Raw genomic sequence first — 14,783 nt, forward strand, 5'->3', positions numbered from 1 at the left:
ATATATATATATATGTAACCATGAAATGCATATTCAAAATATAAAAGCATTTCGCATATTATTTCAAGCATACTTTCCTTATAAATGCATTTTTGGGAAATATATCAAGTATATAAGTATATACTGAAAACAAAAGCCCACTCACTGGTATGTCGAAGGATCGTAGCCCCCGAGTCGTCCATGGATACGCACGTCCTCAGGATAGGCCTCACCTATATGCGAATTAACTATAAAAATGTTATTTTAAAGCATATAAACAAAACTAGCTAATAACTTCTCATATATTGCTCAAATTTGGTATATGAATATACCACAGTGATCTACACAACCTCACGAACATCGTGAAATTTTTAGAAAAAAAATTCTATGGCTCACGAGCCCTCACGCGCCGGGGAGGGCACGGCCTCACGCACAGCCCACGCACATCATCTTCAACCTCCAGACGCCGAAACTGTGTCACCGGCGTCGGATTTTGGGCAGACCTGCAACTGCCTATTTCTCTCTCGTTTTTGCACCATTTTTCACGTAATTTATACCAAAATGAAGCTCTTAACTTGTAGAACACAATCATACTAATTTAAGTTCTAAAAGTCACGGAATCTCACCGGAGAATTCCAAGAAAACCGGCCAAACTTCATCCACACGATCCCGACGTCCAAAACCTGCAAACGAATCACTCCGAGCTTCCTTGGGACCTCACTAAGCTTCCTACAAGCTTCAAATTCCCAAAAACATCCATAATTACGTGTGCATGAACGGTGCATAAATTGGGGGCTATGAAAAACTAGGGTTTTCGAATGTATCCTTACCTGAAATGGGTACTAATCGACTCGTCTGGGCTTCATGAACACAATGGTACCATTTTCTTCCTCGATCAGTGAGGTTTGAGAGGTCCTTGGTGTTTGTCCGTACAAGAAGAAGGAGAGAGAAACGTGAGAGTCTGAGAGATGAGAGAGATGGCACGGGAATGAGAGAGAGAGAAAATGGTATGGATGTGTGTGGTCCAAAAATACACACCAATCAAATTGTTTAATCCTTTTTTATCTAATTGGGTCCAATTAGTTAGGAATATAACTAATTGACCTAATTCCTTAACCCAAACACCAACACACGTCCAACGCTCAAGGGTAAATCTGTCTTTTCACAACCACAATAATTAATTCTCGGGATGGGCTGTGACATTAGGAATTAATTGTAGGAGAACGGTTTCCTTTTATAGTTGAAGAGAGTTTTCGACTCCCATCCGCGGTCGATGTGTGACTCTAGGAGCTTTATTTTGATGTTGATGCATAACGTGTTGTGATTGGTCTCTTGATTGGAGAGGAATTCGTGTGCTTTGTTAGGGGTGCATGAGCATGAACCCTTCAGTGGGTCTCTAAAGGTACGGAGTTGACTGGTGCTCAGTAGTTTCGAGATTGGTGAAGTGTGGTACAAACAACAATCATTTGTAATGAAGAAAATAGACGAATATGGTCATACAAAGAAACCATAAACCTTTAATCCAACAGTCTATAATTTCATATTTGAGTATTTTTGGTACACATGATCTTTGAGGAATGACATAAAAATAGACTATTTAGATCGTCATGTCAAATTCAAATCCAAATTAATGTACTCTTATGCCAAACTCAAATGTACTCTCATTGTGTTTCTAACTAATCTACTCTTATGTCAAATTCAAATTTTTTATTTATTTCTATCATATTATTCAATCCAAATGAACTGTTACGATTTTTTCCGACCATAGAATTTTATTGATGATTAAAGAGCATTACAATCTTCAAAAGGAACATCCTCAATAATGTAAGTTCGTTAAACCAATAAGTCTCGTACATATTGGTCTCGCTGTTAAGTGGTAAAGGGTGAGGGTTAAGGCTTTAAACACTGGCTGATGTGGAGTAGTTGAGGCCATTGGTTCCCAAGTTCCCAACCCGAAAACACTGGTGGAAGGCAGAGTTCCCAATACTTTGGGGATCTTTCTTATAATTTCTCTCCTCGCACCATGTACCTCTCAACCTACGGACAAACAAACAAAAACACGAGCTTCTCTTTAACGTACGTTCATACGGATGGCTGCCGCGAAGAGGTGCATGGATTTTGTTTTAGCCCTCGATCATGAACCATGCATTCGATCAATGGTACGAAATATGGTTAATTATGAATTTTGTTATTGTTGTTGTTGAATTGCTTTAATTCCAGAATATTATCCTTCATATCCTTTTCCTTGTCCGCTACTTTTGCTTGAGAATCAGATTCCCATATATTTCCAACGAAAATATAATAATGCTTCCACAAAATTTATTTAGATTAGGGAAACAAATAAAGGAAATTCTGACATGTTTGAGATTGTGGTCATGTTTGAGATTGCTTTTGGAATGGCTATTCTGACAATCAAATAGCATTTACGAGAGCATTTGATAGTAAAACTTAAAAATACTAGGTGGTTCTCTTCCAAGTGCTTTTCTAGGAAGCATTTGAAGTGTTTCTTTGACGGTTGAATGCATTCACCATTGTATGTGTTGGGGACTCCATAGATGTCAAGCATTGTGAATTTGATACGTAGTGCACAATATCTAATCCATGTTTTGTTGCCAGTGCAATGGAATTCAAATTCCTTGTCCGGGGTGATTCATGTTTGCTTGTAACTTGAAATATAGGTTTTACGAGCTTGTAGCTGAATCTGTCATTTGTCATTCAAAGTAGATTTGGGAGGTGAATTTTACCAACCATGGGAAAGAATTTGAGAGACAAAAACCCTAACAATTCATCAGGGAATGAGCATTCACCAGGGTGCGTTTGGGGATTACTTCACATGATGAAGTATCACCACTGGCATTATGTCAAGAAAAGACTTGTGCACAAGAGGCATCGCGGCAATAAACATGCTGTTGGTAAGTAAAATGACTCCATACTATACGAAAGTTTTATTTTCCACTTTGGCCATATACGCAAACTTCGCGGATAAAATCAACCTATGTGCATAATAATTGTCCTTGTTTACTGCACCGGTGGCCCAAATTTCGTTCATTTTTATAAGCAGTTCAATGGAATGGCCGGAACTTATGACTATGCCATGATATGTGATGTAAATCCATATTACTGTTTATTAATTTATGTTGGAATTATTTTTTTCTTTTGGTCTGCTACGCTGCAGGAGTTGGGATTCCGGGAAGCTGTACTGGAAATGCCTGTATGCCAGAAGACACTGATGCTAAGAGTGACAAATCTAACGTAAGTTTGAGCAAAAGAACTTCTGACAGTGCATTGTTGGATATTAATTTCTTTTTGTGTTCAAAAATTGTACTTGAATGAGTGTATAGACAAAAGCAGCATTTGGTTTGATTTTATCAGGGTGAAGAAAGGACGAGGCAGTCCATTCCAGCAGGCATACATTCCGTCAAGGCCCGAATAAAAGCACGGATTGCTGGAGAAATGTCAAAGAAGGGTAGACATAACCGGGCTTCAAGCTGTCCTGTACGATCACAATTGAAGCGAACAGAATCCATGCATCGTTTGGAACCACCACCTAACCTGTACCCGATTGCTGAAATGGTATTGAATGAGAATAGTCCTAGAATTGTTCACCACGGCAATGAAAAATCCTGTGCTACAAGCAATACAAGCAATCTGGCATCACTGTCCGCGACAACATATGAACGACCAATTAGTGGCAATAATGATTGTTGTGGAGATAGTTGCCCGCTAATCACTAGAGATCGTACCGTGCATGACAAGGTTAATGAGAATAAAAAAGATCACACATTTATAGAAGAAAAGATGGATGATGACAGAATGCAAGATATGTTCGAGAAGAAGTTGATACATGTAAAAGAACTCGATGCAGATGCTTCCCTACACCATCCAAAGGAGTATTTGGAGGCGTTGGATATAATCAATGTGAACAAGGAGTTATTAGTAAAGATTTTACATGATCCCGGCTCTCCTTTAGCTGCGCACTTCCATAATCAGCAAGCCGTCAGTGCAAAAATGGGTTTAACTAAGTCAGAGTCATTCCCTGTCAAGCTCAGGCACAAGCATGAATTGACAGGGTCTCCTTTAATAGAGGAAAGCAAGTCGAAAAACAGTATTAAAACAAAGAAATTAGCAGGGTCATCTTCTTTGAAATATGCTGGTGAACGCTCAATTCCATCGATCATTGAGCACAATGCAGATGGGATTCAAAAGCTAAACCAAACAATTGCCGATAGTTCTGCTTCTGGTACTTCCGAAAGTTTGAGGAACCAAGGTGAGAATCGCATGGCAATTAAACGGTTCAAGGATCTGAGACAAAAAATAAAGCATGTAATCAAGGAGAGCAGACAAGAGAGACATATGATTGCCATGGATGCCATCCTTCACAAGGTTCCTCATGGCCAAAAGCTTACTAAAGAAATGGAGCAAGAGATCATTAACCATTCGAAGGACCCTGCAATGAACAGAGAAGGTAAAGACAGTCCAGCAAGCAGTTATGATAGCGATCATTCGGTTTCTACCATCAAGAAAAAGCAACAGCACCACATAAGAAGAGCGTCATCACTCAATGCATCGCTAGATAAGTACTGTGAGTTGTACGAGACTAGTTGCAACAGAGAAGCCAAATGCCAAACAACATCCGAGAGATTGAAGTTGAGAAATGAAAGAGTAGGCTCACCATTACGTTATGTTCCAAAAACGCTGGGGAGGATTTTTTCGTTACCTGAAATTAAATCATATAATTATCAGAACGAGGAATCTTCTGATGTGTTTTCTTCTGGAGCTCCAATTAGGGCTGTTGTGGATGGAAATGCAAGCAGAAGAAGTAGCTTTGATGAACAAAATAGTGTACACCATAGTATAGGTTCAGAAAATCATACGGAGCTAGATGCGCCTGTAGAAAGTGAGATTAAAAATTTGGCTGGCGGTGGTGAATTCAAGGCAGTTTCCAGAGATAAGGTGGCATCAACATCAATTGTAAACAGGGAGAAAAGTGCTCCAGTGGATTCAATTGTTAACGATATTGAAAGCTTGACAGAACCATTTCCAATCTCTGTGCCCGAGTTCAACGTTTCCCTCTCTGAAGGTATGTCTTTTAATTTTCATTAATAAGTTTTACCTTAAATTACAGCATCTCAATCCAGGTGCATGCATTCTTCAAAACTTTGAAGTTTTTGTTGCTCTACGACTGTTATCTTCAATCAAAGTTATGAAATTATCAGATTTGCTAGTTTTAAATCTTGGCGTATAATGATCAAACCAACTTTTCTCAGTGTAGAAAATGTGAATTATGTTTCAAATTTAAGCCATTCCTCATATTTTTCATGCATCGATCACTAATTTATGAGCTTTAAGGCTGAGGGTTCATCGTGCTTATGGATATTGGTTTTATAGGAGCAGAAATGGAAATAAAACCTCAAGATGGAATAGAAAGCTTGGCCAAGCTAGAGCATGATTCGCCTAATGATACACCTAAGCCGGTTCACATGGATACGGAGAAGATAGGAAGTCCAATGAAGCACTTGAGGTACGACATGACTCAGGTCCGCATTGATGAAAGAGACTTGGCCGATTTCAATTATGTGCGAGATGTGTTGGAGCAATCCAGATTCAGTGGAAATGAGTCCCTCGGGACATGGCATTTGGATGAGCAGCCTGTTGATCCTTTGATGTATGGTGACACTGAGGGCTGCTTGGTGCATGATCCTGATTGTTCAGGAAACGAAGAAGGCGGGAAATGTGATCACTATCTTCTGTTTGATCTGATCAATGAGGTGCTGATGGAGATATATGGGAGATCATACAACTACTGTCCGGTGGCGTTGTCTTCCTTATGTCACATTCCTCTAATGCCGGCAGGGCACCATGTTTTGAAGGAAGTTTGGGCCCTTGTGAGTTGGAACTTGAGCTTGAGACCTGAGGTTGATCAATCACTGGATTATGCTCTGAGTCGAGACCTGGAGAAGAGCGACGGATGGATGAACCTCCAGTTTGATTCTGAGTGCATAGGGATTGAGCTGGAGGACTTAATTTTTGATGAACTTTTAGAGGAAGTTCTCTGTGTTTGAGCTTGTGGATGGATCTGCCAACAGTTATCCGATATGTTGCCGAATTATACAGGATGATATATGTTCTAAACTACTGTAAATCTGCAGGGAGGGGGCAATCCGATCTTGGGTGCAGATAATCGATCGCTTGGCTCTAGATAACTGGCCTAACCCACATCTGTTGCCATGAGTAGTAATTAAAGGGTATGTAAATATGTTGTAAATATTAGGAATCCTTTGTTAGGAAGGATATATGTGTGTCCTTTATTGCTTATTGTTTCCTTATAGAATAAGAATTGTATCTTGTATATATATTTCAGTTATACAATACAATGAAAATTAAGCCGTAAAATTTAATTTGGCATCAGAGCTCATCGTAACCCTAAGGCTCCCACCGTACCGCTGCTACCGTGAAACCAGGAAAAAAAATACAAAAGTATCCGGCAAGTCTGTGGTCTCTGCCGCATCCTGCAGCAAACTAAGACTGCTGCCCGTGTGTGCTGTATTATTACTGTCGAAGGGGAACAAAACTCACAGCAGGTCTTCAGTTGGTGTCGCTGCATCCCTGCAGCAAACCTGATTGCGTGCTATGTACGTGTGTGTATTGTGTTGTGCCAAGAAGGATTTGTTGCTAGTGTTGATAATAAAAAAAGGGAAAAAAAGAAAGGGATTGGCTGCTGCTTGAATTGCAGCATGCAGTCCAATTTTTTTTTGTCTTTTAAGTGCTGCTGCTTGTGTTCCTTGCAGCGTGTGGTTCCATAATTGGTGCGGTGTTATGATTGTCGTGTATTATTGTCTTGTGAGTTATTACAATGACGAATGAAGGTTGGATTTTGGATTCTAGTGCAACAGATCATATGACGTATGATAAAACCTTATTTCAATCTATGACACGCCTTCATAGAAAGTGTGTGGAAACTGCCAATGGTTCTACTGCTGCTGTTGTTGGAGTGGGAACAGTGTCTCTTACACCCTCTCTTCCCTTACATAATTGTTTAATGGTTCCGTCATCGTCCCATCACTTATTGTATGTACCTCAAGTCACTGAACAATTGAATTGTGTTGTATTAATGTATCCTTCATTTTGCTTGCTTCAGGATATTCAGACAAAGGAGATCATTGGGCGTGACACTAAGAGAGATGGGCTATATTATGTGGATGATGTGGTTCCTGGAAGAGCTAATTTGGTTCATGCGTCACGTAATAGTAATCTACATAAGGTATTATTATTGCATCGTCGTTTGGGGCATGCATCGTTTGGTTATTTGAAACATATATTACCTGATTTGTTCAGTGGTATTGAAGACTCAGAATTGAAATGTGAAGTATGTATTTTAGCCAAAAGTCATCGTGCTTCATTCTCTCCAAGTATGAATAGAACATCTTCTCCATTTGGGTTAATACACTCTAATGTGTGGGGGCCTTCCCCTATTAGTACTACTTCGGGAATTAAATGGTTTATTACATTTGTTGATGATTGCACTCGTATGACATGGGTTTATCTGTTCAAACATAAAAGTGATGTTAGTATGATTATTCGATGTTTCTCTCATATGGTGGCTACACAATATTCCTCCATTATTAAGGTTCTTCGTACTGATAATGGGGGAGAATATGTTAACTCTGAGCTATCTACTTTTTCTATGATCAAGGAATTCTTCATGAGACAACATGTTCGTATACCTCACAACAAAATGGGGTAGGTGAGAGAAAAAACTGTCATATTTTGGAAACTGCTCGTGCATTGCTTATTGGTAAGTCTGTGCCCAAGACTTTTTGGCCAGACGCCACCACCTATGCCGTGTATGTTATAAATCGCATGTCATCCCGGGTTGTAGAATTTCGTACTCCACTCCAAGTGTTGACGGAACATGTTCCGGTTGTTTCTGCCAATACTCTCACTCCTCGAGTGTTTGGATGCGTTGCTTATGTTCATATTCACAAGATTCATCATAGTAAATTGGATCCTTGTGCTCTTCGATGTGTCTTTGTGGGTTTTGCATCCCACCGAAAGGTTACAAGTGTTACCACCCTGCAACTCACCACATGTATATAACCATGGATGTGACTTTCTCTGAGTTAGAATATTTTTACGCTCCCATATCACCACCCTTCGATCACAAGGGTAGAGTTTTAGTTGTGATCTTGATGGTGTTTTTGAATGGTTGGATGTACACGAGGTAACAATTTCAGTGGGAGTGCCCGGTGCTGTGCTGAGTGATGCAGTTGATGCTTGGTGTCCTCCTGCCGAGCCTATTATGAGTGGTTAGCAGTTTTTCACCGAACATGTTGCAAGTGGTCAGTAGCTTCTCACCAAAGAAGAAGCTGCCAGTCCGTATGTTGGTGCTGCCGAAAATGAGTGCACTGATGATCAGCCAGCTGTTGCCAAAGCTTCATCTCCTCTCTCTAGCTCAATAGTGTCGTTGTCCAATACATCTTCTCTAGATATCCCTGAGGTAAGCACTAGTGATACTCATGTAACTAATGATGTTATAAGTACATATAAATTGCCACCAAGGCAAAATCGTGGTGTACCTCCTGACAGGTTCTTTCCAGAGGGAAAAATGAAGTATCCCATAGCCAATTATGTGTACTGTAAAAACCTTTCATCCGAACGTCAAGCTTGGGTGAATAATGTGGATTCAATTCAAGTACCAACTCAAGTAGAAGACGCTTTGAAAAGTCGAGAATGGACCGAAGCAATGGATGAAGAGATGATGGCATTGTAGAAAATAATACATGGGAAGTAATTGAGATACTGAAAGGAAAAAAGCCAATTGGGTACCGATGGGTTTTTACAGTTAAATACAAGGCTGACAGATTACTCAACAGGTATTAAGCAAGGTTGGTGGCGAAAGGGTGTACTCAAACATACGGAGTTGATTATCAGGAAACCTTCTCTCCCATGGCTAAGATGAATATGGTACGAGTCCTTCCGCAAATTTGAATTGGCCACTGAAACAATTTGATGTAAAAAATGCATTTCTTCATGGACATCTAAAGGAAGAAGTGTATATGGATTTCCCTCCAAGGTATAGTAACATAGAAAAATCGGGAGTGTGTCAATTGCCAAATTCACTTTATGGGCTTAAGCAGTCACCTCGTGCATAGTTTAGGAGGTTCACTCAGGCCATAAGAAAGAATGGGTATTATCAAAGTCATTCTGATCATACTTTATTTGTGAAGTGGAGAAATGGTAAAGTAACAGCCTTGATTATTTATGTAGATGATATGATAATAACAGGTGATAATTCAGATGAGATTGTCAAACTGGAGAATAATCTTTCTGCCGAGTTTGAGATGAAGAGTTTAGGTGACTTAAATTTTTTCTTGGAGTTGAAGTTACTCGTTCATCCAAAGATATTTTCCTGTCTCAATGAAAATATGTTCTGGATTTATTGAAGGAAACATGTATGCTTGGGTGTAAACCAGTGGATACTCCCATGTGGAGAAACATTACTTTGGAATTTATCCGGATCAAGAACCAGTAGATAAAGGCAGATATCAGAGGCTGGTAGGAAGACTAATTTATTTAGCTCTTACCGGTCCAAATATAGCCTATGCAGTAAGTGTAGTGACTCAATTTATACACTCACCGAGTATGGATCATATGGCAGGTGTTATGCGGATTTTAGCTTATCTGAAGTTTGCTCTGGAAAAAAGGAACTTTGTATAAAAATTTCGATCATCTGAGGATTGAGGGATTTACCGATGCTGATTAGGCATGTGATGTGACTGATAGGCGCTCTACTTCTGGTTACTTTACGTTTATTGGCGGAAATCTAGTTACTTGGAGGAGCAAGAAGCAAAATGTGGTGTCAAGGCCTTCAGCTAAGGCCGAATTCAGAGGTATGGCACAAGGAGTATGTGAGGTTCTTTGGTTACGTAAGTTGGGGAAAGCAAAAGGGGCCATAAAGCTTGTATTGTGATAATAAATCCGCACGGGAGATTGCAGAGAACCCAGTACAACATGACAGAACAAAGCATGTGGAGGTTGATCGTCATTTTATTAAGGAAAAGGTTGAGAAGAAGATTGTGTCAATACCGTTTGTGAACTCGGAAGAGCAGCTTGCAGATATCATCACTCATGTCGTGTGTAGTAGATCTTTTGGTGACTCACTTGTCAAGTTGGGTATGTGTGATATCTATGCTCCAACTTGAGGGTGAGTGTTGCCGTGAGTAGTAATTAAAGGGTATGTAAATATTAGGAATCCTTTATTAGGAAGGATATATGTGTGTGTCCTTTATTGCTTATTGTTTCATTATAGAACAATGATTGTATCTTGTATATATATTTCAGTTATGCAATACAATGAAAATTAAGCCGTAAAATTCAATTTACATCTAATATCGTACTCTGAACTTCACGAACAATATAGGGAAAAATATTAGGAAGAGATAAAATTATTTTGATGATATTCCCCATATACTTTACAGTGAAATATGAAATTTGTTGTATATATTTAAAATTGGTGTTTTTGTGTCCCTCCGTTCTGAATTTTGTGAGGAGATTTGCTTTTAATAGTATACTAATATTATATCAATGATGTTTGGCATCTTCTATCTACTTGGCCAGCTTTAATTTCCCACCATAGTTGGTTTTTTTTTTTGGGGGGGGGGGGAGGAGGAGGAGGAGGGAAGGAAAAGGCTGCTGAGAAAAGATGCGATCGACTTATATGGTACGGGTAAATTGTTACGGTGGCCAGCTTTAATGCTTTTCAGCTACGGGTGTAATTCCCACCATAGTTGGTTTTGGGGGGGGGGGGAGGAGGAGGAGGAGGAGGGAAGGAAAAGGCTGCTGAGAAAAGATGCGATCGACTTATATGGTACGGGTAAATTGTTACGGTGGCGTTACCATTGTTGGTGTTGGTGTGTTTTGTGTTGGAAGGGGGGGGAGGAAGGAAAAGGCTGCTGAGAAAAGATGCGATGGACTTATAAGGCACGGGTAAATTGTTACGGTGGCATCTCCTACTAATAAAATAAAGATATGTGTAATGTCATATATCCTTTTTAGTGTGTACTCATATCGTATAAGTTGTTCTCCAAAAATCGGAGCTACTACCTTGTGGGAGCAATGTATGAATCAAAATGTGAAATAGTATTTGCACTAAGTGCAATACTTCAGTGTAGAAAAAAATTGAACTTCATTAAGCGCACAGGACATATATAAAACAAAAAGGTCAAAGTGACAATGTATCAAACCAAACATACGATGAAAAATTAAAATACATAGTTACGCGTAATAGGTATGAAATATTACTACATGTGATGATTTGAGGATTAGGGCTTTAAATTACCTCAAAATAGTTCGAACTGGCACCGGGTTCCGGTCATGTTTGGTTCAAGGAAGCTCGGCTCGTGAAAGAACCAAGTCAAGCCTAATCCAGCTCGATTAAAAAATAAGTCAAGTTTGAACATTAATATGTTCAGCTCGTAAAGTTGGCAAGCAGCTTGAGATTGTTTTATGAGACGACTTGAATTAGGCTTGAGATCAGCTCAATCGTTCAAACCTGGCAAGTAAGAGTAAAATACGTGTCTTCAACTCTAGATTAAATGTTTTGTAATACTAATATATATTTTTAATTTCTTATCTGATACATATTTGGAGGTTCAAGTCAAACTAATTTAATTAGCAAAACGAAAACATTTTTATTTTTAACAAACGATATTATCTATACTAAAAGGGGGGGAGTGGGCAAAGTCTAACAATGGGCTAGCAATAATATGGTTTAAAGAACCCTAAAGAATACTAAGTGGCAACAAAACAAAAGCTTAAAACAATAGTTTAATATTGTTTCTTCTTTCTTGTGGAATTAGGTGGAAATAACCAAATAAGACTTCAAGTTGTGGCTCAAAGAACCCTAAAGAATACTGCAAATTTTGAAAAGCCAAAGTCCTTTGGGCGAATTATTCATTGCCAATACTATCATTCACTTCAAAACTTTTTAAGGGTACAAATATTGTAGTAAACTATGCTCGTATTTGTATAGTAGACTAGTATACAAAACATTATATCTTCCGCTTACTACACTCTACATAAAACTATATCATGATTTTTTATTTAGACCACTGCCAACAACAACAACAAAACATTTTCCCACTAAGTGGGGTCGGCTATATGAATCCTATAAGTGGGGTCGGCCAAGTTGTAAAAAAAAATTACACAACAAAATCAACTTATTATAAGAAATGGCTTGAAACAATTTGAGCTCGGTATCGGGCTCAAATTTTTAGCTCAAATTTTTAAGGCTTGCTTAAGCTCGACTCGTATATAAGAGTAAGCCAAGTCTAGCCCAAGCTCGTAAAGAACTAAACAAGTCAAACTTAAACACATTGATATTCAATTCAGCTCGATTCGTTTATAACCCTTGTGAGAGGATGTGTGTATCCTTCGCCATTCTTTATAAGAAGGGACTCCAATTATCCTCCTTCCATAACAAACGAACGAACTGCATTTGGGGCCGACCACAATATACCGCCCATTACTGAGAAAGAGTGGGGGCCCAACTTTTGTCCACTTTACACCCTTAAATGAAGACTTAAATCGCTTAATATTACGGTTTAATAGTATTTATCTTCATTTATAAATCAGAGATTTTCGGTTCGATTTTCATCAAAAGCGAATATGAACCACATTATTACTAACTCATTGTGAGACTAAACCCACTATCCTCCCCCTTAGTATAAATAATATTGTTTGTTCAAAAAAAAAATCATGACTTAATACCTTTTTTTTCTCTCTTTTATATACATGAGTAGGAGATCTGAATTTGAAACGTCTCTCAATAAGGGAAGTATTACCAAATTAAGAGCTAGTTAATAAAATTTCCGAGTGAGTTTGAAACCGAGAGTGCAATTATATGAAAATGAGGGTGAAAGAATTACAAAATCATAGAAGCAGAGACAGCCATTCCTTTTATGATCATAGTGATTGAGAGAATATTTGGTGCCATGAATTGGTTGATTCGCTTTATGACTCCTTAATGACATATTTTAATTGATCTGACTTTAGACAAACTTAAAGAAATGATGGGTACATAAGATACTTCCTTGTTCCCTAATTATTTAATCAATTTAATTTAATTTAATTATATTGATTTAATTTTTCACAAGTGATGTCACTTGATACTACAGTATTGTATTATTCATCTTCACTTATAAGTAAAAGGTCTTAGGTTTGATTCTCACCAAATAATAATTTGAACCGGATTATTATGGCAAGCTCATTATAAATATTAGTCAACTTCCTCATCCCCTTAATGTAGATACTATAGATTGTTCAAAAATAAAAACAAAAAAACAATTTCATGCCACTTACTACTATGGCCTAATGATATTCCTCTTCACTTGTAAGTGACACGTCTCAGGTTCGATTTTTGCCAAAGACGAACTTGACTCAAATTATTATTAGCTTATTGTGAGGTTTAATCCACTCCTCTACCCCCTGAGTATAGTTAATATCGTTTGTTCCAAAAAAAAAAATTCACAAGTGATAGTATAGAAAAGAGAAATATCTAGGATTTTAGGTATCCTTTCGGTGCACGAGGGGACATGTTTTATTAACTTCTTCTTTCCTCAACATGAACGGCCGATAATCGAGAGCCTCTACTTCCCCATTCTATTCGATCTACACAAGATATTAAATTCCTTCTCTTGGTGCAATAATTTAAAGTGTGATGTTCCCATGCATGTAGATGTCGGGTTGAAGAACCCACCACTTGTTATCTTTTAACATCATAAACTTAAAAAATTATTCAGACTTCCAGAAAAATCTTACAAGCAATCGGCTGTTTACAAGCAGACGCATAGAAGATGGCAAAGTAGGACTCACAAGCCACAAAGCATCCGTTTGCATGAAGCTTGTATTTAAAAACTGATACATACCATGCGAGTATTACACACAACCATAAATGTAAAATACACACTTCCTACAACGAGTACATGAAGAATTTTTATTTTCGACGATGAGTGCAGAAGATCAGGTCGACGCACGTAATCACAGCTGAATCCTACGACATCATAACTTGTAAATGGGTACCAAAATTTGTTGTAGTGTCCGAACATGAAGTGTCTGGTGAAGTGAGATTAGGTTGGGTTAGGTAGCAAGTCATTCTCGTAGACTTAAGAGTCAACATAAATTGTCGCACTCGCTTTAATTAATAATAATTACTTTTGACTAAGATAAGCACCCGTTTTACCATCATAATCCAAATACAATCATATGCCATTACTGTTTTACTTTTACCGCACCAAAGTTCCTATTTTTTTCTTTTTTCTTTTTCTAGCAATTCATATTATCTACCTTAAGAAGGAGGGTGAGCTTAACTTCACAGTGGACTAATAATAATATGGTTCAAATTCTCTTTGACGATAATCAAACTAAGACCTCTCGTTTACAAGTGAAAATGATCGATAGAGCAGTCTTGTTTACCTTTTTTGGTATGGAATGAAGGTAGGTGTCTATCTAGTCAGAATTTGAAGAACTTTCCTTTGAAATGAAGTCTGGTCAATCATTCTTACTTTCATACTCGTGTCCTTTCTACAAAACAGAGTCAAAGTTGCAATACTAAACTGTAGTACTAAGTGATCTAAAGTTACTATTTTCTCTCTAAAATCATTGTGGCTTGGCTATTTGGTAAAAAAACAAAGATATTTCCAAGTATATATTATAGAAACTGTGAGGAGACTATTTTTCTTTATTATATTTTGTAAAAATATGACAATTGATAATTAAATTTTATTTATAACGATTTAGAAAAGGAA

At 38.1% G+C, this 14,783-nt stretch overlaps 1 protein-coding gene across 1 annotated transcript; it reads left to right on the plus strand.

Moving 5' to 3' along the window:
• The first annotated feature begins 1,945 nt into the window (after positions 1-1,945).
• On the plus strand, positions 1,946-6,372 carry LOC103433491 (uncharacterized). The gene is made up of 5 exons (XM_029101178.2): positions 1,946-2,138; positions 2,658-2,891; positions 3,155-3,231; positions 3,352-5,059; positions 5,368-6,372. Exons 2-5 carry the CDS (start codon positions 2,729-2,731, stop codon positions 6,039-6,041), a joined length of 2,622 nt encoding a protein of 873 aa, XP_028957011.1. The 5' UTR covers positions 1,946-2,138; positions 2,658-2,728; the 3' UTR covers positions 6,042-6,372.
• Positions 6,373-14,783: the final 8,411 nt, after the last annotated feature.

Source organism: Malus domestica, chromosome 04, assembly GCF_042453785.1.
Source record: "Malus domestica chromosome 04, GDT2T_hap1".
Taxonomy (NCBI): Eukaryota; Viridiplantae; Streptophyta; class Magnoliopsida; order Rosales; family Rosaceae; genus Malus; species Malus domestica.

Excerpts from the sequence above, each read along its gene's own strand:
- LOC103433491 (XM_029101178.2), top strand. The coding sequence starts at position 2,729 with ATGGGAAAGAATTTGAGAGACAAAAACCCTAACAATTCATCAGGGAAT. Across the intron at positions 3,232-3,351 it reads CTAAGAGTGACAAATCTAAC|GGTGAAGAAAGGACGAGGCA; the intron begins GTAAGTTTGAGC and ends TGATTTTATCAG. Across the intron at positions 5,060-5,367 it reads CAACGTTTCCCTCTCTGAAG|GAGCAGAAATGGAAATAAAA; the intron begins GTATGTCTTTTA and ends TTGGTTTTATAG.